A 23925-nucleotide genomic window follows, 5' to 3' on the forward strand; every position below is an offset into this window, starting at 1 on the left:
ACGGCCACAGGTGCAGGAACCCCGGTTACACGGCCACTAATATATAGTAAAACTTACCTGAACCTACTCCTGAATTTTGCCGGTTAAGAGAGATTTCCAGATATTTAGGTGCCGGTTAAAAGAGAGCGTTTCCTGTATGTTAAACTTGTATCGAACCTTATTTAGACCGCACTCGGGGATACTGTGCACTGTTCTGGTCTCCATATTCAAATGAAAGGATATCGTGCCTGTGGTAGAAGTATCCAATTAGTCCCGCTCCCCCCTACTCCTTCTCCATAGCCCTGCAAATTTTTCCTTTTCAAGTATTTATCCAATTCCCCTTATTTAATCTGCTTCCACCGCCCTTTCAGGCAGCACATTCCCGATCACAATTCCTCGCTCCACTTCCCATCTGGTTCTTTTGCCAATTATCTTAAATCTGTGTCCTTTGGTTACTGACCCTCCTGCTAGTGGAAACAGTTTCTCCTTCTTTACTCTTATCAAAACCCCTCTTAATTTAATAAATTCTGCCCTTAATCTTCTCTGCAAGACGGATAAGCTATGACGGTTCAAATTGCCTTAATCATCTACACCAATCTTGTGAGGAGGAGCATGGTCATCGACTATCAGCAGCGGGACTTGAACGCACAACCTTCTGACTCGGTGGTGAGAGTGCTACCCACTGAGCCACGGCTGACACTATTACACGACACAGCGCAGCAACAAGATTCAGCACCGATCTCTCTCAAAAAGGTAGTTAGTTCGGTCACATTTTCACAACTGAATTCCACCGTATTCCTTTGGAGCAAAGGTTTTCTAAACCAAGCACTTTTACACAAACAAACTTATGGATTGTATTACTTTAATTGAATTTTGTGTTACATAAATTGGTTAATAACAAAATATTTCAGAAGTACAGTCCTTGTTTCCATGTACACACAGGTTTCTGGCTGCAGGGAACCTGGGCCCTACAGTCGCACAGTCATCGATGTCTGCAACATTGCATTGTAAATAAAGGTGTTATTGAAAGGTACAAACTGTCTTGTGATGATTTTGATGGCCTCCTGGGCAGCAGCTCCTGGGGAAATAAAAAGTCGTAAAACAGTTAATAATGCAGATTACCGTTAACTAATCGAACCGTAATGGTACAGACAGCCTTTTAAGGCACAGGTTTTGCTAACAAAGGCAGAACATTTTCTCAATGGCGAGAGACTAGAAACTGGAGGAGCAAAGGGATTTGGGCGCTCAGGTACACAAGATGATTGGGTAATTCCCTCGTCAATCATACCTGGAAGTGACTGGGATTGATTTCACGCACATGATTTGTATTATGTAACTATCCGCCATATGTTGCTGGAGAAAATAATCCTGCTGTACTCGGAGATTCTCGGGAGAGTTTCAATCATGAATTCTGTATGCTGTAGTTCATAGAAGGCTCTGTTTAAATAGACTCTGTAGACTGTTTGCTGTAAAATTGACTGTTTGCTGCAAGTCCCACCTGGCCTACAACTCATTGGCTGACACGGTGGAACAAAGCAGCACCATCTTAAATGATTTTTTGTGTGAATGGGATGATCAAAGAGCAGGGAATTGGCATGAGAGTACAGCTCTGATGTGGCGACATCACCAATACAAATATGGGCAGCACGGTGACATAGTGGTTGGCACTGTTGCCTCACAGTGCCAGGGACCCGGGTTCGAATCCGGCCTCGGGTGACTGTCTGTGTGGAGTTTGCACATTCTCCCCGTGTTTGCGTGGGTTTCCTCCGGGTGCTCCGGTTTCCTCCCACAGTCCAAAGATGTGCGGGTTAGGTTGATTGGCTATGATAAATATTGACCCTTAGTGTTAGGGGGATTAAATACGTGGGGTTACGGGGATAGGGTGGGATATGTGTTGGTGCAGGCTTGATGGGCCGGAATGGCCTCTATCTGCACTGTGGGGTTTCTGTGATGACAAGCCATACGAGAGGCATATTAGAGAGGTGCCGATTTATACCATGGGCAGTACAGCCATTGCCGGCCTCCATTTGGAAACCTACTGGCAGAAGACATTCTCCAGTGATCCCATGATTGCAATTCCAGCCAGTGGGTTTTTAAATCCTCTTCAACCCTGTGCAGTTTATTCCATTGTGCTGAAATTTCTAAGACTCTCATTGGTGAGCAGATGACATTCAATGTGAGGTCATCCACTCTGGATCCAAGAAAGGCAAAACCTGGAATTTTTTCTTAATGGCGAGAGACTCGGAACTGTGGAGGAGTACAGGGATTTGGGTGTTCAGGTACACAAATCACTAAAAGCTAGTGCACAGGCACAAAATGTAATCAAGGCGGCTGATGGATTGTTGGCTTTTATCTCAAGGGGTTGGAATACAAAGGAGTGGAAGTGATGCTTCAGTTGTACAGAACCTTGGTGGGACCCTATCTGAAGCACTGCCTTCAGTTCCACATACTGCACCTCAGGAAGGACATACTGGCCTTGCAGGGGATGCAGCACTGATCCACCAGAATGATACCGGGGCTAAATTATAAGGACAGGTTGTATAAACGTGGCTTGTATTCCCCTGAGTTTATAGTACAGGAAACTTTGTGTTATCCGGAGGCTAAATGTCCGGCAAGCTCGAGCCACCGGCAAAAATCAGGAGCCGTTTTGTTAGGATTTTTTTTCTTCTCGTGGCTTTTTTTTTTCCCCCCCAACAGTCAGGCTCTGCAAAGTCTCTGTAGCTTAGCAACAGCTTCAGAGAGACGCTTACAAGGTACGGGCCGACGCTGTTGCTAAGCAAGAGTGTTTGTTGTCAGATACGGAGATGAAAAGCTCCGTATGCTTCAACATTAACGCTGGTGTGTCCAGCAGTTTTGAGGGAACGGCAACAGCTCGGTCCCGTCGGTGCCGGATAGCACAACGTTTCCTGTATTGAGGGGTGATCTGATTGAGATGTTTAAAATGATAATAGAATTCGATAGGGTAGATAGAAACACTTTCCTCCATTGGGTGGGGGCAAGTCCAGAATAAGGGGGCAGAATCTTAAAATTAGAGAGGGGCAATTCAGGAGTGAAATCAGTATAAAAAAAAAAAAAAAAAAAAAAAAAAAAATCCATACAAAAGCTAGTGGAAATCTGAAACACTACCCAAAAACGCTGTTGAGGCTGGGGGGTCAACTGAAATCTCAAGACGGAGAAGGATACCTTTTTATTAGGTAAGGGTATCAAGGGATATGGAGCATAAGAACATAAGAAATAGGAGCAGGAGTCAGCCATTCGAGCCTGCTCTGCCATTCAATGAGATCATGGCTGATCTTCTGCCTCAACTCCATTCACCGGCCCTATCGCCATATCCCTTGATGCCCTTACTAGTCAGAAATCTATCGACTTCTGTTTTGAATATACCCAATGACTGAGCCTCCACAGTCCTCTGGGGTAGAGAATTCCAAAGATTCACCACCCTCTGTGTGAAGGAATTTCTTCTCATCTCAATCCTGAATGGCCTACCCTTTATCATGAGGCTGTGGCCCCTGGTTCTAGACTCCCCAGCCAAGGGAAACATTCTCCCAGCATCCATCCTATCAAGCCCTGTAATAATTTTGTATGCTTCAATGAGATCCCCTCTCATTCTTCTGAATTCAAGAGAATACAAGCCCAGTTTACTCAAAAATAACAACAGAAAATGCTGGAAAAACTCAGCAGGCCAGGCAAAATTCATGGAGAGAATTTAGAGTTGACGTTTCGGGTCGAAACCCTTTTTCAAACTGGAAAGGAAATAAAATAGATCGAAGGCAGGGCTGCGATAGAACAAAAGAAGTAAAAGTAAGAGAGACATTAAGAGGTATTCAAAACCAGACGAGATTGTAATAGGACAGTGGAGACAAAAGATGGCAAGATTAGGTGTGAAGTGTACTGGCAGGATGGGAGACAGCTGAAGATGGGAGACCTAGTTTACTCAATCTCTTCTCATACAACAGTCCTGCCATCCCAGGAATCAATCTGGTGAACCTTCGTTGCACTCCCTCTATGGCAAGTATATCCTTCCTTAGGTAAGACCAAAATTGTACACAATACTCCAGGTGTGGTCTCACCAAGGCCCTATATAATTGGAGTAAGACTCCGTTACTCCTGTACTCAAATCCTCAATGGCGGGAAACTGGAGGCACAGATCAACCATGATCTAATTGAATGGCGAAACATTAAAGTCAGCATCTTAAAGAGACAATTATATATTTTTTTAAAACACTTTGGGAAGGGGCCAGGCAGGGAGGGAACAGACTGGCTCACATTTCAATACAACTAAAGCGACAAATGGCTGCAACTGGGAATAATCCAATAAAAACTACAACATACCTCCCAAAAACGAGGCAACAGCATGTGGCTCTGAAGCACCATAGCGACAACTGAAAGAGAACAAGTATTGTCTTCAGAAAACTCCAGCCATATTGTTCCTAGTGCATTAAAACCATCTATAAAACAGTGACCATTTCCCCTTAAAGATAGTGTGCAAGGAACGCTCACAAAGGTCCTTTTAAAAAAAAATATTCATGCACGGGATGTGGGCGTCGCTGGCAAGGCCAACATTTATTGCCCATCCCTAGTTGCCCTTGAGAAGGTGGTGGCGAGCCGCCTTCTTGAACCGCTGCAGTCCGTGTGCTGAAGGGTACCATCACCCTCTATGATCCTCAATCTGTGTCCAACTGCTTTCACTGTCAAATATTAAAGTTTAATCAACTCCGCGCTTCCGATTTTAATTTATTCAACCTTTCAGCACCGCTGACTGACTGTGATCATACTGAGATAGATACAAGAGCAAACACAAGGGATTTAGGACAGAGCAGGAAAAACTCTTTCACAGAATTATGTGGCTGTGGAATGCACTTACCCCCACCCCCCCTCCCCGATACAGATTCAGGGGGTTCTGAAGGAGCAGCGGGGAGGGGATTGTGAACCCACACATTGATATAGTTTCAGGGGGTTCCAAAGGAGATGGGCGAGAGGGATTGTGATCCCCACATTGACATAGTTTCAGGGGATTCCAAAGGAGTTGGGGCGAGGGATTGTGATCCCCACATTGATATAGTTTCAGGGTTCTGAAGGAGTTGGGGTGCAGAGGACTGAACAGTAATAAATGTGACCCCCTCCCCGGCACCTTTGCCCCTTTAGATGTCTTCTCCTGAACTGTCTCTAGAAGCAAGTGACGTACACAAGAACGTTTAAACACAAAACATACAATTCGTGGATGTAGTCGTCCTTCACCGATACAGAGACGCCCCACTCCTGCAGCAGGCCGACGACGCACGATTTCAGCTTTCCAATATCCTCTTCAACTTGGTTATTATAAACACCTGCCAAAAGAAGAGTTCATTACCTCCCTGAAACACAACACTTTTAAAAACAACAGCGAGACTGCTCCTCTCCTGAAAGCTCCGACCGTGTTGAGGTACAGCTCCAGGGTGATCCCGTCCCTCATCTGCTGTTCACTCACGGCAGGAGACAGACCAGGAGCGGGAACTTTGGATTCCTCCCTTCCTTCACCAAGGGGCACTGAAGTAAACTGTCGCACCCTCTACTGATGCCCCAGCCGAGATCAGCTAACTCTGGGAATGGCAGCCGGGACCTTCCTAGTCTGTCGGGTTATTTCCACACCCAAGGTGCATTTATCCACCATGCTATCGGACTAGTTGTCATCAACCTTCCTGGTAATCTGCGTGGCTGTGCAGCGGTCTGGCGTCACCCAATTCTGCACCCGGCGTGTTATAACCAGACAGGAAATAGGTATCGGGAGATAGTCACGTATACGACGTTGGGGGGGGGGGGGGGTGCTACATACCTGGGTATCGCCCGTGCTGCCTGTGAAAGCAATCGACAGCTCGCAGCATTATGTACAAAACCATTTCACTGTCGAGATTCTCCATACAAGATGCTGGAAGACAAACAAGAAACCCTGCTCGTTAGCAAGAGGTTTACAGCCCGGGTGAACGCGAGAGGTCGAGCACGGCCGAAGGGTGTTGGAAACGAACGGGTAGGCGTGAAATGTAAAGGATGGGGTTCACAGCGATCAGCCGCCATGTGAAGGTGATGAGAAACGTCAGCGCTGGCTGAGATAGGGCAGCCATGTCATCTGCAAAAAGGTCACCTTTTCTATCAACGTCAGAGGAGAGGACAAGACAGATAGACATTGCATCTTTCATTTTTATTTGACGTGCACTAGATCACACCATGAGGCTCCTGAGCAGATGCCTGGGTCTAGGATCAGTGAACTGGTGAGGTTGCAGCCTTTAATAAAACTGATTTGGGAATAAAGAGTTTCACAGAGGAGATAAACATCAGGAAATAAACCATCGACTGTCACACGCTGGACATTCTGAGAATTGCAGGCAACAGATCACAAGATTCAGCTTATCCGAGATCATCTATCCAGAAAAATTCTACAGTGGAGATAGACGAGGAGAATTGTTTTTAATGCAGTGAGTTGTGATCTGGAATGCGCTGCCTGAAAGGGCGGTGGAAGCAGATTCAACAGTAACTTTCAAAAGGGAATTGGATAAATACTTGAAGGGTAAAAATTTGCAGGGCTATGGGGAAACAGCAGGGGGTGTGGGACTAATTGGAGAGCTCTTTCAAAGAACCGGCACAGACACGATGGGCCGAATGTCCTCCTTCTGTGCTGTCTGATTGTATGAGATCCGCCTCCCTCACAGAATCCAATCGTTTCTTAGACAAACTCCAGAGTTTTTGCCTCCGTTAGTCTACCTAGATGTCCTCCTCACAGGCTGACCACACTAATGAAGAGAAGCCTCCTGATTTGTTACATTTCACACCCCCTTCCCACTCTCTCTATTCATGGCCACTGCAAAATATTGTTTCTATAGGCATTACCCTCTTATACAATTCTGGCCTCTTGCGCATCCCCGATTTTCATTGCACCACCATTGGCGGCCGTGCCTTCAGCCGCCGAGGACTTAAACTCTGGAATTCCCTGGCTATATCGCTCTGCCTCTCTCCTCCTTTAAGACGCTCCTTAAAACCTACCTCTGACCAAGCTTCTGCTCATCTGTCCCAATATCTCCTTATGTGACTTGGTGTCAAATTTTGATCGACAACGCTCCAGTGAAGCACCTTGGGACATTTTACTACGTTAATGGTGCTAGATAAATGCAAGTTGTTGTTGTCATACATTTGTGAATGGGAGTAGCATACCACAGGATTGACAATTACACTTCTACCACATTATTCTGCACTGGAGGTTGCACGGGCGGCCCACCATAACTTCCGAATAAGGCAGAAAACTGGTCCTGGAATTTATTTACAAGGCATATAGTTACACAGAAGCAAAAGGAGTGCATGCCTCAAAATAAATTGTATTTGAAATATTTGGCATCCTTTTCTAAATCGTTTAATTTGATGAGCATAGCATGGACACCTCTTCGAAGGACAGGCACAAGGGAACACCATCACCTCCAAGTCACACACCATCCTGATTTAGAAATATGTCATTGTTCCTTCATCGTCGCTGGGTCAAAAATCCTGGAACTCCCTCCCTAACAGCACTGTGGGTGTGGGAGCCCCTTCACCACACGGACTGCAGCGGTTCAAGGCGGCGGCTCACCGCCAGCTTCTCAAGGGCAACTAGGCGATGGGCTATAAATGCTGGCCCTCCAGCGACGCCCACATCCTAAGAATGCTTTTTTTTAAAAATCCCGCCCGAGTCAGAAGGTACAGGGTTCGAACCCCAATCTAGACAGTCCCGGCGAGTGGAGACCGGAGCTCTGGCTCGAAATTCTGGGCTGACATCCAGCGGGATACTCGCATCCGGTGGGTGTGGGTGACCCCTCCTTCACTGGTGGGTTATTGGAATCCCTAAAACCTTTCCACCACATTGGACTAACCACCTAATCGTCTGGTATAATCTGGTTTTGGTAACTACAAGAGTGAATGCTGGTTGCGGCAATTCGTCCTCTAATCAGGGTATGCATTCCCCTCATGGTTCCCCCTCCCCAACCCCCAAAGTGGATGTTGAACAGCTATAGCTTACATCCTCCGACCAGGCAGCTGGGGCCTCAGCACCTCTGACAGTGCAGCACTCACGCAGTAAAGAAGATTGTGGGGATTGAATCCATAACCTTCCAAAAATCGGAAATAAAAACTGAAAATACTGAGACTGCAAAACTCCTGAAAAACACAGTATAATGGTTTGATAATCTTTCGTCTTCAGATGTGGATTGTCCTACTGTGCACGTTCAGCAATAATTTTTTTTATTTTTTATTTATTTATTTATTTATTTTTTAAAAAAGATGGGCCCCCTCGCCCCACCCCTCTTTAAGACCGTCTGTGGGTCCCACAAATTGAAAACGTTTACCTATTTGATCCTTATTGGTCGTCTCTGCGTTGAACTCCTCCGCCAGCGACCGGCATCGCACAAGTCGCAGAAAAGCAGCGTTTCTGCCTGAAGATAGAGACAGCGGAGATTAGAAGCAATGTCGCCTAAAATCAAAATTAACTAAAAACAAATACAGGAAAACAATGACAATGTTTCAGAGTATTGCCTTCCCTTCCATCACATCAAACCAGAGACACGGTTAGAAAGCCAAGCACCTTGCTGCATCAACTTACTGCGCTATTTGTATTTATATCTACAGCTCCCCAGACAGCAAACTTCTAATCGCAGCCGGACCGAGAGCGGGATCCACCGGTATGTCAGCCAGTGTGCTCTTCTGCAGCTCCCAGCCTGGAATTTACACCCCAAACCTCTTCACCTCCCTCCGCCTTCAAGACATGATCTAACTGAATGGCGAAACAGGCTCGAGGGGCTGAACGACGTCCTCCTGTTTCTAAGACGCTGCTTAAAACCTACCCCTTTGACCACCTGTCCCGATATCTCCTGATGTGGCTCGGTGTAATTTCTGTTTGATTGACGCTCCTGTGAAGCGCCTTGGGGCGTTTTACTACACTAAGAGATGCAGGATAAATGCAAGTTGTTTGGTTAAGAAGCCAAGAGACGAGGGCAGCACTTGGAACAGTCGCCGGGGCCCCAGTCGCCAGGCTGCCCTGTTAGCCAGGGAAGGGAGTGTGTCTCGGCAGGGGCGGTGGAGGAGGAAGTGGAACCCACAGAAGAAAAGACCCGCGTGCGAGACGTATCTAAAAGTTGGTGTACAAATGGAATCATTTAGTCTCCTCAGTGAAGCCGGGGTGCTGACTAACATTGCAGCCCAGTTCGGGGCCGAATACAAAATTAGAATTCCCGGCATCATGTGTAACCCCACCTTTCTGAAATTAGACCACAAGCCATGAATAATCAACACCACAAAAAATAAATGGTTTAAAGGTTAATCCAAAAAGCGCTGAACAGGAACAGACCCAGATGGCATTTCTTTTTTTTTATTCATTCTTGGGATATGGGCAAGGCTGGCATTTATTGCCCATCGCCAGCTGCAAAGGTGCTGGTGGGCCTTCCCCTTGAACCTCTGATACAATTGCTAGGCCACTTCAGAGGGCAGTTAAAGTCAAGCATGCTGATGTGGAATTGGATTGGTGTTGGAATCGAACTAGTCTGTGATGAAGACTGACTGACATGCTATGGATTTCAATCTGAAGAGGCACATTACACATTAAATCTTTGTTATCGTACTTTTTATAGTAACAGAATATCTCTTTCACGTCTCCAGTTATGTGGAGAGACTGGAGAAGCTGGGGTTGTTCTCCTTAGAGCAGAGAAGATTAAGAGGAGATTTGATCGAGGTGTGATAGAATAAATAAGGAGAAACTGTTTCCACTGGCAGGAGGGTCAGTAACCAGAGGACACGGATTGGGTCAGACTGGGTAAGGACGACAGGCTTCCTTTCCTAAAAAGGACATTAATGAACTAACTGAGTTTTTATGAAACTCCAACACTTCATGGTCATTGTTACTGGTACCAGGTTTTTATTTCCGGATTTTCTAAACTGTATATAAATTCGCAAACTGCCTTGGGGGGATTTGAACTTTCATTCTCTGGATTACTAGTCCAGTAACATCACCACCGTGCCTCCATACCCACTTTGCACCTTCATGTTCACCATACCACTGATAATAGACCCTGCCAATAGCTTAATAGATTTAAAACACCGCAGTAAATGTTACAACACTCAAGAGGTTAAATCAAGTACACTTACAGAAAAGCCAAATGTCTTTTTCAGAGATGGACTCGGGAGGCTGCAGAGGGAACACAAAGTAACATTGAATTTGGACGTCACAACACAGAGCAATAGAAAAAGGAAGCTGCAAATGAACGGTAGCTACAGCAGAGGCTAACTCATGCCCCGTGCCTCAGAATCATGAACCGAGAAGGTCTAGACTCTCTGAAGGTCTTCGAATTAAAGCCATCGAACAATTCAAGAGTTCAGAGGAATCAGAAGGGAACCCAACTAGTTTGTGACGGAGAATGACTGACATGCTGTGGATTTCAATCTGAAGAGGCACCTTGCACATTAAATCTTTGTTATTGTACTTTTTATAGTAACAGAATGTCTCTTTCAGGTCGCCAGGGATGAGGGACTTCAGTTACGTGGAGAGACTGAAGAAGCTGGGATTATTCTCCTTAGAGCAGAGAAGATTAAGGAGATTTAATAGAAGTGTTCAAAACCATGATAGAGTAAATAAGGAGAAACTGTTTCCAGTGGCAGGAGGGTCAGTAACCAGAGGACACAGATTTTAAGGTGACTGGCAAAAAAAAGAGGCGACATCGGGAAACTTGTTTTTTTACGCAGCAAGTTATGATCTGGAATGCGCTGCCTGAAAGGGTGGTGGAGGCAGATTAAATAGCAACATGAGTATCGGATAAATACTTGAAGGGATAAAATTTGCAGGGCTATGGGAAAGAGCAGTGGGAGATATTAATTGGATAGCTCTACCAAAGAGCCAGCACAGACACGATGGGCCGAATGGCCTCCTTCTGTGTTGTATCATTCTATGATTACCAGTATAGACATGTAAGAGTTATTTAGTTCCACTGTTTCTCATTATCTCAACCTGACGAACTCTCTCTGCTTTCAATTCAGCCAGCCATTTACCATGTTCAGTTGGCTGAGGATGCACTGACGAGACACACCAACACGTTACGGGTTATCAGATGATCACCAGCTTCCTCACATTGGTAGGAAGTGAGTAATTGTCTACTACCCCTTCTAGGGGCTTTCCAAATACAGTTGGATGTGAAGATGGGAGTATACTAGAGGGAAGGGCTTTGATTGGAAAGTGAGAGAAGTTGAGGGATGGGCTTTGATTGGAGACTAAAGATAGGACAGAGGGAAGGCTTCCAACCAGTAGCTTCATTGGCCCTAGGCTCAGGAAGGGTTTAAGAAACATTGGCCAAGGTTTCTGCCCCCGTTCGCCATCCAACTCCTGCTGGAAACTGCCGTAGACGTCAGAGGACGACAGGTGCAGGCTCGGCTGCAATGGCCCCTTATAGTTGGATGGCTGCCAACAACTACTGCCCATCTCACACAGGAAGAATGGCAATTTGGTTAAAGTAGGAGAGCCATGGCCACCCATCAAACATAAGAATTGGGAGCAGGGAGTCGGCCATACGGCCCCTCAAGCCTGCTCCGGCATTCAATAAGATCATGGCTGATCATCGACCTCAACTCCACTTTCCCGCCCGATCCCCATATCGCCCAAAAATCTATCGATCTCTGTCTTGAATATACTCAACGACAGAGCCTCCACAGCCCTCTGGGGTAGAGAATTCCAAAGATTCACCACCCTCTGACTGAAGAGATTTCTCCTCATCTCAGTCCTAAACGGCCAACCCCTTATCCTGAGACTGTGAGCCTTAGTTGTAGATTCTGCAGCCGGGGAAACAGTCTCTCAGCATCTACCCTGTCAAGCCTTCGAAGAATTTTATACATTTCAATGAGATCACCTCTCATTCTTCTAAACTCCAGAGAGTATAGGCCCATTCTACTCAATCTGTCCTCATAAGACAGCTCTCTCATCCCAGGAATCAATCTAGTGAACCTTTGTTACATTCCCTGTAAGGCAAGCATATCCTTCCTTAGGTAAGGAGACCAAAACTGTACACAGTACTCCAGGTGTGGTCTCACTAAGGCCCTATATAATTGCAGCAAGACTTCCTTACTCATATTCCAACCCCCTTGCAATAAAGGTTAACATACCGTTTGCCTTCCTAATTGCTTGACGTACCTTCATGTTAACATTTTGTGATTCGTGTACAAGGACACCCAAATTCCTCTGAATACTGATTTACTAGTGTCTCACCTTTAAAAAAAATTCTGCAATTATCTGCGCCTTCCTACCAAAGTGGATAATTTCACACTTCCCCACATTATACTCCATCTGCCACCTTCTTGCCCACTCACTTAACCTGTCTATATCCCTTTGCAGCCTCTTTGCATCCTCCTCACTGCTTACTTTCCCACCTAGCTTTGTATCGTCAGCAAACATTACACTCAGTCCCCTCATCCAAGTCATTTGATATAGATTGTAAATAGCTGAGGCTCAAAAACCTCAGCCCAGAAAGGCTGCATCTCAGCTTGGCACAGTGGTAGCACTCATAGGAAGCAGCATAGGAACAGGAGCAGGCCATTCAGCCCCTCCAGCCTGTTCCACCATTCAATTAGATTATGGCTGATCTATATCTTAACTCCATTTACCTGCCTTGGTTCTGTAACCATCTCAGTTTTGAAATTTTCAATTGACCCCAACCTCAACAGCTTCTTGGGGGAGATCTCTCCAGATTTCCACTGCCCTTTGTGTGAAGAAGTGCTTCCTGACATCATCCCTGAACGGCCTGGCTCTAATTTCAAGGTTATGCCCCCTTGTTCTGGGCTCTCCCATCAGGGGAAATAGTTTCTCTCTATCTATCCTATCAAATCCTTTAATCATCTTAAACAACTCAATTGTCTTCTATACTCAAAAGGAATACAAGTCTAGTCCATGCAACCTGTCCTCATAATTTAATCCTTTTAGTCCTGGTAGAATTCTGGTGAATCTGCGCTGCACTCCTGTCTGAGTCAGCAGGTTGTGAGTTGAAATCCTGCTCCAGAGACTTGACACACAATCTACCGCTACACTGTCAGAGGTGCCGTCTTTCGGATGAGACATTAAACCGAGGCCCCGTCTGCTTGTTCAGGTGGGTGTAAAGGATGCATTGGCAATACTGGAAGGAGACCAGGGGAATTCTCATGGTATCCTGCCCAGCATTCCTTCCTCAGCCAACACCAAAACCAGATTAGGTGATCATTCATCATGATCTTGCCGTCGGTGAATTCCATAACGTAATTCATTGGTTGTGAGGCAGTTTGCAACATCCTGAGAGTCACTCCATCAGGAGAGGACGGGTGATAGGAGGAGGGCAAGAGGAGAATAACAGAAGGAAAACTGGATGGATAAAAGCTGGCACAGCTAAACTAACGAAGCTCAAAAAAAGGACAAGCAAGGAGTACGATCCAAAATACGACTTACCCTGCCAGTCAATTCCAGTATTTCAGTAACATAATCGCTTATAACAGAGGCATCTGCTTTTGCCTTCTCACGGTATCTGAGAGAGAGGAGTGAATATATAAGTAGAACACAGTAACAAGAACCGGCACACTAGGCATTGAAAGAAACAATGTGAACGATGGAGGTAGTTTACGTCTTAGCAGTACGTCGCCAGACCTGCGATTCGGGCTGAGGATGCAGTACGGTGCGGTACGGAGCTAGCAGCACATTGCCAGAGGGTCCATCATTCAAACAAGCGGTTAAACCCAGATCCTGCCTGCTCAGGTGGATATTAAAAAGCTGTGATGGGGAGACGGTTGGGGTGGCGTCCTGGAAGGATGAGATCTAATGGGTCGAGGAGTCTTCTGTAATCTGATCTTCTGAGTGCGAGTGGATGGTCAAAATTCCGGCTGGTGCCTAATGAAAGGTCTCAACTGAAACACTAACCGGTCTTTCTCTTTCAGATGCTGACTGACTTGCAATGTACTTCAAGCGTTTTATGCTTCTATCAAAATCTAGTGTGGATTCTTACTCGTTATGCAAGAAGGGCTCATGGGCAACGTTTCCGCCATGGGTCTGGAGGGCCCGTGCAGGCCGCTCACCGGCCTTTCAATGCAAGGAAACCGCACGTGTGAAAATTCGAATGGGCCGCGCAGCCCATTAAAGGGACCGCGCACCAAAACAAAATTACAGGGAACATTGCTCATGGGACAAGAGCCGTCATCCTCCTATTTAAAGCTACGTCTGAATGGCGAAGCCACACCAGAATCCCAACTGCTTTTCACCTCTTCAGTGGTGGGGTACTACAGAAGTACTAACGGTACAGAAACGGGTCATTTGGCCCAACAGATCCATGCCGGTGTTTATGCTCCACACGTCTGCCTCCCCCTCACCTGTATTGAAGCAAGGACAAAATCCAGGATGTGCGGGCTAAATACTGCAATCTGTCGGGTCTGTGTACAGATGCATGAAACAAGCAGAACACAGCAGATGAGGTTGTGGAAACCTATCCAATGAAAGCTCAGAGGGAGATTGGATAGTACAGTGGATTATCACACTGTCCCTTCAGCTCTGGGACCTGAATCAAGGCCGTTCCAGACTGAGGAAACAAACATTTCCTCTCTCCGCTGGTCTAAGGGGTGCCACGTGAAGAAAGCTTAGACAATCAGTACCATTCAAATCCCAAGTCCACAGGAATAACACTTCTGCTGATTCTGCACTCTCTTAGAAAGGCCACAAGGAAAGCTGGTGTGGGAAGTGAAAAATTCATACAAGCAGGTAACTCTTCAGACGTGCCCAGTAAAGAAACAAAAAAATAAGTAATTTGCATTTATATAGCGCCTTTCACATCCTCAAGATGTCCCAAAATGCTTCATTACCAACGAGGTACTTTTGTAATGCAGGGAAACACGGCAGCCAATTTGAACACAGCAAGGCCCCACAAACAACAGTGAGATAAGTTACCAGATCCTTTGCTTTAGTGTTGTTGGTTGAGGGATAAATATTGGTCCAGGACATCGGGGAGAACTCCCCTGCTCTTCTTTGAATAGTGCCATGAAATCTTTTACGTCCACCAGAGGGGGCAGACGGGGCCTCGGTTTAACGTTTCATTCAAAAAGACGGCACCTCTGACAGTGCAGCATTCCCTCAGTACTGACCCTCCAACAGTGCAGCGCTCCCTCAGTACTGACCCTCCGACAGTGCAGCGCTCCCTCAGTACTGCCCCTCCGACAGTGCAGCGCTCCCTCAGTACTGCCCCTCCGACAGTGCAGCGCTCCCTCAGTACTGCCCCTCCGACAGTGCAGCGCTCCCTCAGTACTGCCCCTCCGACAGTGCAGCACTCCCTCAGTACTGACCCTCCGACAGTGCAGCGCTCCCTCAGTACTGACCCTCCGACAGTGCAGCACTCCCTCAGTACTGACCCTCCGACATTGCAGCGCTCCCTCAGTACTGACCCTCCGACATTGCAGCGCTCCCTCAGTACTGACCCTCCGACAGTGCAGCCCTCCCTCAGTACTGCACTGGAGTCTCAGTCTCAATCTTGTCTCAAGTCTCTGGAGTGAGGCTTGAACCCACGACCTACTGACTCAGGAAGTGAGTGTTACCCACTGAGCCAAGGTGGACACATCAAACACGGTAAGCAGTGGGGTAACTGTTAGGTGTCAGGACAGACCTCAGCAAAGGCACAGTATAGAAAAGGGCAAAGCTGTCAGATGTTCGGGCACTGTTGGACTGTTAAGAGGAGACGCTGGCACTAAAATACACCAAACTGTGGAAAAGGCAAATGCTTTGCTTAAAATCAATTTGGTTACATACACGTTCTGCAGCCTAATGAACCTAGTCGAGTCTGCTATCATGTCCGGGATGGTGCCTCGTACAGGTAGGCACCCCAGCCCTTCTCTTTCCACAAACTGCTTGACTGCTCGGGTTAAGATCCAAAATGGAGGGCTCTGAAAACAAATACATAACCATCAGCGCAGGTACAGACACACATGCCTATCCATCAGCACAGGTACAGACACACACGCATAACCACCAGCGCAGGAACAGACACCCCCCGTAACCACCAGCGCAGGAACAAACACACGCATAACCACCAGTGCAGGAACAGACACACACGCATAACCACCAGCGCAGGAACAGACACACACGCATAACCACCAGCGCAGGAACAGACACACACGCATAACCACCAGCGCAGGAACAGACACACACGCGTAACCACCATCAATAAACCTGAGAGATTTGAACAATTCAGTCTTTTTCACCTGCCCCATCCAGCAAAGCGGATTGCTGTTAGTACTCAAATGATACTAACTCATCAAGCATTTCCATTATGGTCTGGTCCTGTGAAGAGTAAAACACCATACGCACAATTTTGCATGCTTTTGGTATTCTGCATCGGGGAATAAATGAAAGTTCTTTCCTTTCCTTTTGCGAGGTAAGGGCAGCTGTAGCCCTGGTTGTGATGTGGCCGCACAGTGGCTCAGCTACTGACACTGGCCATCTAGGCCAACCCATTAAGAATGGTGGGTTGGGCAAGTTACTGGACTCCCGATCGAGTCACTGACTTCAGGCGAATTGGGGCAAACCAAACGGAAACCCAAATTCTAGCATGTCCTCTGCCCCACCCACTCTGACAGACACGCTCCCCAATGTCACTCAGCGGATCTCAATGTCGTGCATCGATAAACGGGGGAGGGGGGGGGGCGGCCCAGCCCTGCACTGCCCAGCAGCTCAATGCGGCATGTTTAATCGCAACTGACACTGTGGGGGAGACACGGGTAAGTGCAGAACACTGAAAATACTCTTCCTCCAGTTTAAATATCCTTGTATGTTTTGTTCCAACCTGTGCGTTGATGTTGGTGCATCTCTCGTCGTTGAACAACTCCTGGACATTACTGGGAATCTACAAAAGTACATTTGGAAAAAAGGACAGTAAGCGTCATGGAAATAGGAGGCACGTTTTCAACTACAGTATCAATCACTGAATCATATACAGCACAGAGTGAGGCCATTCAGCCCATCGTGCCTGTGCCGGCTCTCTGAAAGAGTGCTCTCCAATTAGTCCCACTCCCCCTGCTCTTTCCCCACAGCCCTGCACATTTTTCCTTTTCAAGTATTTATCCAATTCCCTTCTGAAAGTTACTATTGAATCTGCTTTCACCTTTCGGGTAGCGCATTCCAGATCACAACAACTCGCGACGTAAAGAAATTTCTCCTTATCTCACTCCTGCTTCTTTTGCCAATTATCTTAAACTGGTGTCCTGTGGTTACCGACCCTCCCGCCAGTGGCAAGTTTCTCTTTATTTATTCTGATCAAAACCCTTCAATTTCATAAAATCTGCTCTTAACCTTCTCTGCAAGACTGGTAGATGGACACGCTAAGGCAGTTCAAATGCTTTCTTCATCCATATCGATCTTGCGATGAGGAGCATGGTCATCGACTATCGGCAGTGGGACTTAGTACTGTGTCGGCAAACCAGATAAATGTGGAGCTGGGGGCAGGGGAGGGTTGGATTTGACTTCACAAAGCATCAAACATTATCCCCTTGGAGAAGTTGGCAATTCCAACGGCCTAAAGCAGAAATCATCTTCTCCAGCTCGGGATTTCAGACACTCTTCTTCAGAAGTCTCCTCACTCACGTGCCATGCTCGTGCTCAAGTGTCAGAAACCAACAACCGATGCAACAACACCGCCAGTTGTACCTTAGTAGGATTCAGGGCAGTGTTGACGTTTTTGATCGCTTCATCAAAGTTCTCTTCATCTTCTGGTACTCCATCGTCATTCTTCAGCAATCCTGAATTGGTTTGCAAGGCAAGAGGAGAAGTAATTGGTGACACAGTGGCCATTAAACTGATCGAGTACAGGTCCAACCAAATAACCGAATTCTCGGTCTAACCAGCAAAAAACAGTCAATAGAATCATAGAATGATACAGCACAGAAGGAGGCCATTCAGCCCATCGTGCCTGTGCCGGCTCTTTGAAAGAGCTCTCCAATTAGTCCCGCTCCCCCAGCTCTTTCCCCACAGCCCTGCAAATTTTTCCTTTTCAAGTATTTATCCCATTTTCTTTTGAAAGTGACTATTGAATCAGCTTTCACCGCCCTTTCAGGCCGCGCATTCCAGATCACAACAACTCGCTGTGTAAGAATTTCCTCATGTCGCCTCTGGTTCTTTTGCCAATTGCCTTAAATCTGTGCCCTCTGGTTTCTGATCCTTCCGACACTGGAAACAGTTTCTCCTTATTTACTCTATCAAAACCCTTCATGATTTTGAACACCTCTGCAAATTTCCCCTTAACCATCTCTGCGCTAAGGAGAACAACCCCAGTTTCTCCAGTCCTTCCACGTAACTGAAGTCCCTCATCCCCGGTACCATTCTAGTAAATGCCCTCTCCAATGCCTCGACATTCTTTGTAAAGTGCGGTGCCCAGAATTGGACACAATACTCCAGCTGGGGCCTAACCAGTGAGTTATAAAGGTTTGGCATAATTTCCTTGCTTCTGTACTCTATTGCTCTATTAATAAAGCCAAGGAAACCATGTGCTTTTTTAACAGCCTCCTCAACTTGTCCTGCCACCTTCAGAGATTTGTGTTCATTCACCCCCAGGTCTCGCTGTTCCTGCACCCCCTTTAAAATTGTACCATTGAATTTATATTGCCTCTCCTCATTCTTCCTACCAAAATAAAACACTTGAAACTTTTTGTTTTATATATAGAACTGACTTAAGGTTTGCAGTTGGCATTGGGTCACATTTGACATTGTTACACCCTCAGGGTGGGCAGGGATGCAGGTTCCTTTCCCTCCGGGTGGGTAGGGATGGCAGGTTCCTTTCCCTCCGGGTGGGTAGGGATGGCAGGTTCCCCCAGGGTGGGTAGGGATGGCAGGTTCCTTTCCCCCAGGGTGGGTAGGGATGGCAGGTTCCCCCAGGGTGGGTAGGGATGGCAGGTTCCCCCAGGGTGGGTAGGGATGGCAGGTTCCTTTCCCTCGGGGTGGGTAGGGATGGCAGGTTCCCCCAGGGTGGGTAGGGATGGCAAGTTCCTTTCCCCCAGGGTGGGTAGGGGTGGCAGGTTCCTTTCCCCCAGGGTGGGTAGGGATGGCAGGTTCCCCCAGGGTGGGTAGGGATGGCAGGTTCCCCCAGGGTGGGTAGGGATGGCAGGTTCCTTTCTCCCGGGGTGGGTAGGGATGGCAGGTTCCCCCAGGGTGGGTAGGGATGGCAGGTTCCTTTCCCCCGGGGTGGGTAGGGATGGCAGGTTCCCCCAGGGTGGGTAGGGATGGCAGGTTCCTTTCCCTCGGGGTGGGTAGGGATGGCAGGTTCCTTTCCCTCGGGGTGGGCAGGGATGCAGGTTGCTTTCCCTCGGGGTGGGCAGGGATGCAGGTTCCTTTCCCCCAGGGTGGGTAGGGATGGCAGGTTCCTTTCCCCCAGGGTGGGCAGGGATGGCAGGTTCCTTTCCCCCAGGGTGGGCAGGGATGGCAGGTTCCCCCAGGGTGGGCAGGGATGGCAGGTTCCTTTCCCCCAGGGTGGGCAGGGATGGCAGGTTCCCCCAGGGTGGGTAGGGATGGCAGGTTCCTTTCCCCCAGGGTGTGCAGGGATGGCAGGTTCCTTTCCCCCAGGGTGGGCAGGGATGGCAGGTTCCCCCAGGGTGGGCAGGGATGGCAGGTTCCTTTCCCCCATGGTGGGTAGGGATGGCAGGTTCCTTTCCCTCGGGGTGGGTAGGGATGGCAGGTTCCTTTCCCCCAGGGTGGGTAGGGATGGCAGGTTCCTTTCCCTCGGGGTGGGTAGGGATGGCAGGTTCCCCCAGGGTGGGTAGGGATGGCAGGTTCCTTTCCCCCGGGGTGGGTAGGGATGGCAGGTTCCCCCAGGGTGGGTAGGGATGGCAGGTTCCTTTCCCTCGGGGTGGGTAGGGATGGCAGGTTCCCCCAGGGTGGGTAGGGATGGCAGGTTCCTTTCCCTCGGGGTGGGTAGGGATGGCAGGTTCCTTTCCCTCGGGGTGGGCAGGGATGCAGGTTCCTTTCCCTCAGGGTGGGCAGGGATGGCAGGTTCCCCCAGGGTGGGTAGGGATGGCAGGTTCCTTTCCCCCGGGGTGGGCAGGGATGGCAGGGATGGCAGGTTCCTTTCCCTCGGGGTGGGTAGGGATGGCAGGTTCCTTTCCCTCGGGGTGGGTAGGGATGGCAGGTTCCTTTCCCTCGGGGTGGGTAGGGATGGCAGGTTCCTTTCCCTCGGGGTGGGTAGGGATGGCAGGTTCCCCCAGGGTGGGTAGGGATGGCAGGTTCCTTTCCCTCGGGGTGGGTAGGGATGGCAGGTTCCTTTCCCCCAGGGTGGGTAGGGATGGCAGGTTCCTTTCCCCCGGGGTGGGCAGAGATGGCAGGTTCCTTTCCCTCAGGGTGGGTAGGGATGGCAGGTTCCTTTCCCTCAGGGTGGGTAGGGATGGCAGGTTCCTTTCCCTCGGGGTGGGCAGGGATGGCAGGTTCCTTTCCCTCGGGGTGGGTAGGGATGGCAGGTTCCTTTCCCTCAGGGTGGGTAGGGATGGCAGGTTCCTTTCCCTCGGGGTGGGCAGGGATAGCAGGTTCCTTTCCCTCGGGGTGGGTCGGGATGGCAGGTTCCTTTTCCTGAAGAGCGTCAGTGAACCAGTTGGGTTTTTTACAATAAACCTGAATCTTCCAGGGTCATATCTGGTGGTATTCCACAAATTACTGGGCTTACTGAGTGTAATGTCACCACTTGCCATGGCCAGGGGAGGGGGGGGGGGGGGGGGGGGAGGGATTTTAACTCATGACCTTCGGTCCAATTGCATAACCGCTGCACTACAGTACCTGTTATCTTGACAAATAAGTTAGGAAGATCTAAAACAAAAATTTGGATGTTTGTGCGCACTGAATCCTAACTGACAAAACCACCTGTAAAAATGAAAGAAAGCTTCCATACCTTGTCGTATTAACTCTCGAAATGCTTCCTTTTCTTTGTAAGTTTTCGGTAACTGACTACTGTGCTGCAGGGTTTCAAAATAGAAAGAGGAAAAGTGAGACGCCCTGTTCACACAGGCGATTCCGTTCACAAACATCACACAGGTACAAGATCAGTGGCTTTAAAGGGTTACTTCAGCACAGGGCAGTGTCATGGCTTTACACTGGAGCTGTTGTAAAAAGACTTGCATTTCTATAGCGCCTTCCACGACCTCAGAAAATCCCAAAGTGCTTTACAGCCAATGAAGTACCTTTTGAAGTGTGGTCACTGTTGTAATGTAGGAAACGCGGCAGCTAATTTGTGCACAGCAAGCTCCCACACACAGCAATGTGATAATGACCAGATAATCTGGTTTAGTGATGTTGGTTGAGGGATAAATATTGGCCCCAGGACACCGGGGAGAACTCCCCCTGCTCTTCTTCAAATAGTGCCGCGGGATCTTTTACATCCATCCGATAGGGCAGATGGGGCCTTGGTTTAACGTCTCTTCTGAAAGACAGCACCTCTGACAATATAGCACCTGCTCAGTACTGCACTGTAATGTCAGTCTAGATTGTGTGCCCGAGTCTCTGGAGCCAGACTTGAACCCACAATCTTCTAAATCAGCTGACACTTTGTAACATAGCTCCAAAAAGGCAATGTTATCGTAACTATAATGCATTTAAAAAAATACAAATTATAATGCACATAGTATCAAAATTATTTCCCTCCCTCCTCTTAGTTTCCTCCCTCCCTCCTTTTTCCTGAAGGTGTTCAGATACAGCTCCTTGGGCACAGACAACACTCTGCTGCCTTGCCCAAGTGATCTCAGTTGTAGATATTAAGGGCACTAGAATTGGCATCGGCGCTCCTTGATTGGGATGGGGAAAGTGGGCCAGGGAATCGCACTCATCCTGACCGCTATCAGGTGAATCCCGCTGTAGGTGCTGGGCCAGGACCGGATCAGGTTGTCACTGATGCCTCCCGCGAGAGGCAGACCACGTGAATAACGAGCACTTAAGCAGCAGAACCACCCCCAGCATTACCTTAGGGAGCAGTCGGGAGAGGTGAAGACTGGCAGAGAGGAGGGAAATAGAAACTCACCAGTAAATGAGAGGAGGCAGAAATTTCAATCCCTACAGGCCAGACACAAGATTTGTAGCTTAAATATTGTGCAGTGATTCCGAACATTTGAATCTTCCGATTTAATGGCATCATCAGAAATATAGAAAGTGCAGCGAATCCTGCACAGATTGAAGTAATATTTTCTATTTGTTCTGCAACCATGTGGGTATTCTGTTTGCTCAGCAGGGTAAGGATTACATATTAAGGTAATATTAATGGAAAATCCACAACATACCTCCTCGCACCACTTCTCCAGGTATTTGGCTACCACAACTACCCATGGTGTGTGACTGTGGTCCTGCAGTATTTATGGGAATAAAGCACATTAGTTACTGCAGCCATCACAATATCTCATTTGACATTAATAAGAACACAAGGAGCAGGAGTAGGCCATACGGCCCCTCAAGCCTGCTCCGCCATTCAATACCATGGCTGATCATCGAACTCAACTCCACTTGTCCGTCCGATCTCCATATTCCTCGGTTCCCCTAGAGTCCAAAAATCTATCGATCTCAGCCTTGAATATACTCAATGACTGAGCATCTATAGCCCTCTGGGGCAGAGAATTCCAAGATTCACAACCCTGAGTGAAGAATTTCCTCCTCACTTAATCTTAAACGGCCGACCCCTTAACCTGAGACTATGCCCCCTAGTTCTAGACTCAGCAACCAAACTCTCAGCATCTACCCTGTCAATCCCCCTCAGAATCTTGTATGTTTCAATAAGCTCACCTCTCATTCTTCTAAACTCCAGAGAGTATCGGCCCAATCTACTCAAGCTCTCATCATAGGACAGCCCTCTCATCCCAGTGATTATCTAGTGAACCTTCATTGCACTGCCTGTAAGGCAAGTACATCCTTCCTCAGATAAAGAGATCAAAACTGTGCACAGTACGCCAAGTGTGGTCTCACCAAAGGCCTATATAACTGTAGTAAGGCTTCCTTACTCTTATACTCAACCTCCTTGCAATAAAGGCCAACATGCCATTTGCCTTCCTAATTGCTTGCTGTACCCGCGTGCTCTGTGTTTCCTGTACGAGGATACCTAAATCTCTCTGAACACCAACATTTGAAAGTTTCTCACCATTCAAAAAATATTCTGCTTTTCTATTCTTCCTGCCAAAGTGAATAACCTCACATTTCTCCACATTATACTCCATCTGCCACCTTACTGCCCACTCACTTAACCTGTCTATATCGCTTTGCAGGCTTTTTGTGTCCTCCTCACAGCTTACTAAGTTTCTTTTTAGTTTGTGAGAGTTTTTGTATACTTAAAGGCGAGTGCTGTTAGTGCTCGGGAATAGACTTTCCCGTTTCCAGCACCCAGTGCTAGCGTGAAGCGAGCCCAGGCACAGCATGGGTTACACACAATCTATAGCTTCCTCGACTCAACCCAACCTACAGGGCCTTCAACTAAACCTGCGTGGCACTTATCCATCTTCCCCACTCTCACCCCATACTGCAGCCTCTTTGGGAGAGTTTGCCAATTTAGTGCCAACTAACGCTGAATTCGAAGCAGTTCTGTGCTCTGCTCCCGCACTCATTGAGCCACTCAAGCTCATTTCATGGAGCACCCTTACAGCCTCAAGAGACTTTCGTCCCATTAGCCTACGATAGATTTGAATGCAGGTCCCAGAGGTACAAGAACGGCGTCTAGCCTAATATGCCCAGTGCTTCACTTTATATCAGGAAGATAGGAATTGCTAGATGATAAAGAAAGAAAAGAAAGACAGACTTGCATTTCTATAGCGCCTTTCATGACCACCGGACGTCTCAAAGCGCTTTACAGCCAATGAAGTACTTTTTGAAACGTAGTCACTGTTGTAATGTGGGAAACGCAGCAGCCAATTTGTGCACAGCAAGCTCCCACAAACAGCAATGTGTTAATGACCGGATAATCTTTTTTTTTATTT

General features: G+C 47.7%; 1 protein-coding gene across 3 annotated transcripts in view; it reads right to left on the minus strand.

Moving 5' to 3' along the window:
- Positions 1-824: 824 nt before the first annotated feature.
- Positions 825-23925, minus strand: part of nae1 (nedd8 activating enzyme E1 subunit 1) — a 44923-nt gene continuing 21822 nt past the window's right edge. For 2 of the 3 annotated variants that reach the window (XM_085991865.1, XM_085991866.1), the window contains exons 9-21: positions 22249-22311; positions 20871-20934; positions 17651-17742; positions 16791-16850; positions 15758-15891; positions 13424-13499; positions 10114-10153; positions 8322-8408; positions 6994-7080; positions 5792-5884; positions 5192-5306; positions 4312-4361; positions 825-1057 (exon numbers count right to left, since the gene is read on the minus strand). In XM_085991865.1, coding sequence (XP_085847991.1) covers positions 948-1057; positions 4312-4361; positions 5192-5306; positions 5792-5884; positions 6994-7080; positions 8322-8408; positions 10114-10153; positions 13424-13499; positions 15758-15891; positions 16791-16850; positions 17651-17742; positions 20871-20934; positions 22249-22311 — 1071 coding nt within the window. In that variant the 3' untranslated portion in view covers positions 825-947. The remainder of the gene's footprint in view (positions 1058-4311; positions 4362-5191; positions 5307-5791; positions 5885-6993; positions 7081-8321; positions 8409-10113; positions 10154-13423; positions 13500-15757; positions 15892-16790; positions 16851-17650; positions 17743-20870; positions 20935-22248; positions 22312-23925) is intronic. The other variant, XM_085991864.1, reaches the window with a different exon arrangement.

Source organism: Somniosus microcephalus, chromosome 6 (genome assembly GCF_052327205.1).
Source record: "Somniosus microcephalus isolate GS21.2 chromosome 6, FLI_Smic_1.0, whole genome shotgun sequence".
Taxonomy (NCBI): domain Eukaryota; kingdom Metazoa; phylum Chordata; class Chondrichthyes; order Squaliformes; family Somniosidae; genus Somniosus; species Somniosus microcephalus.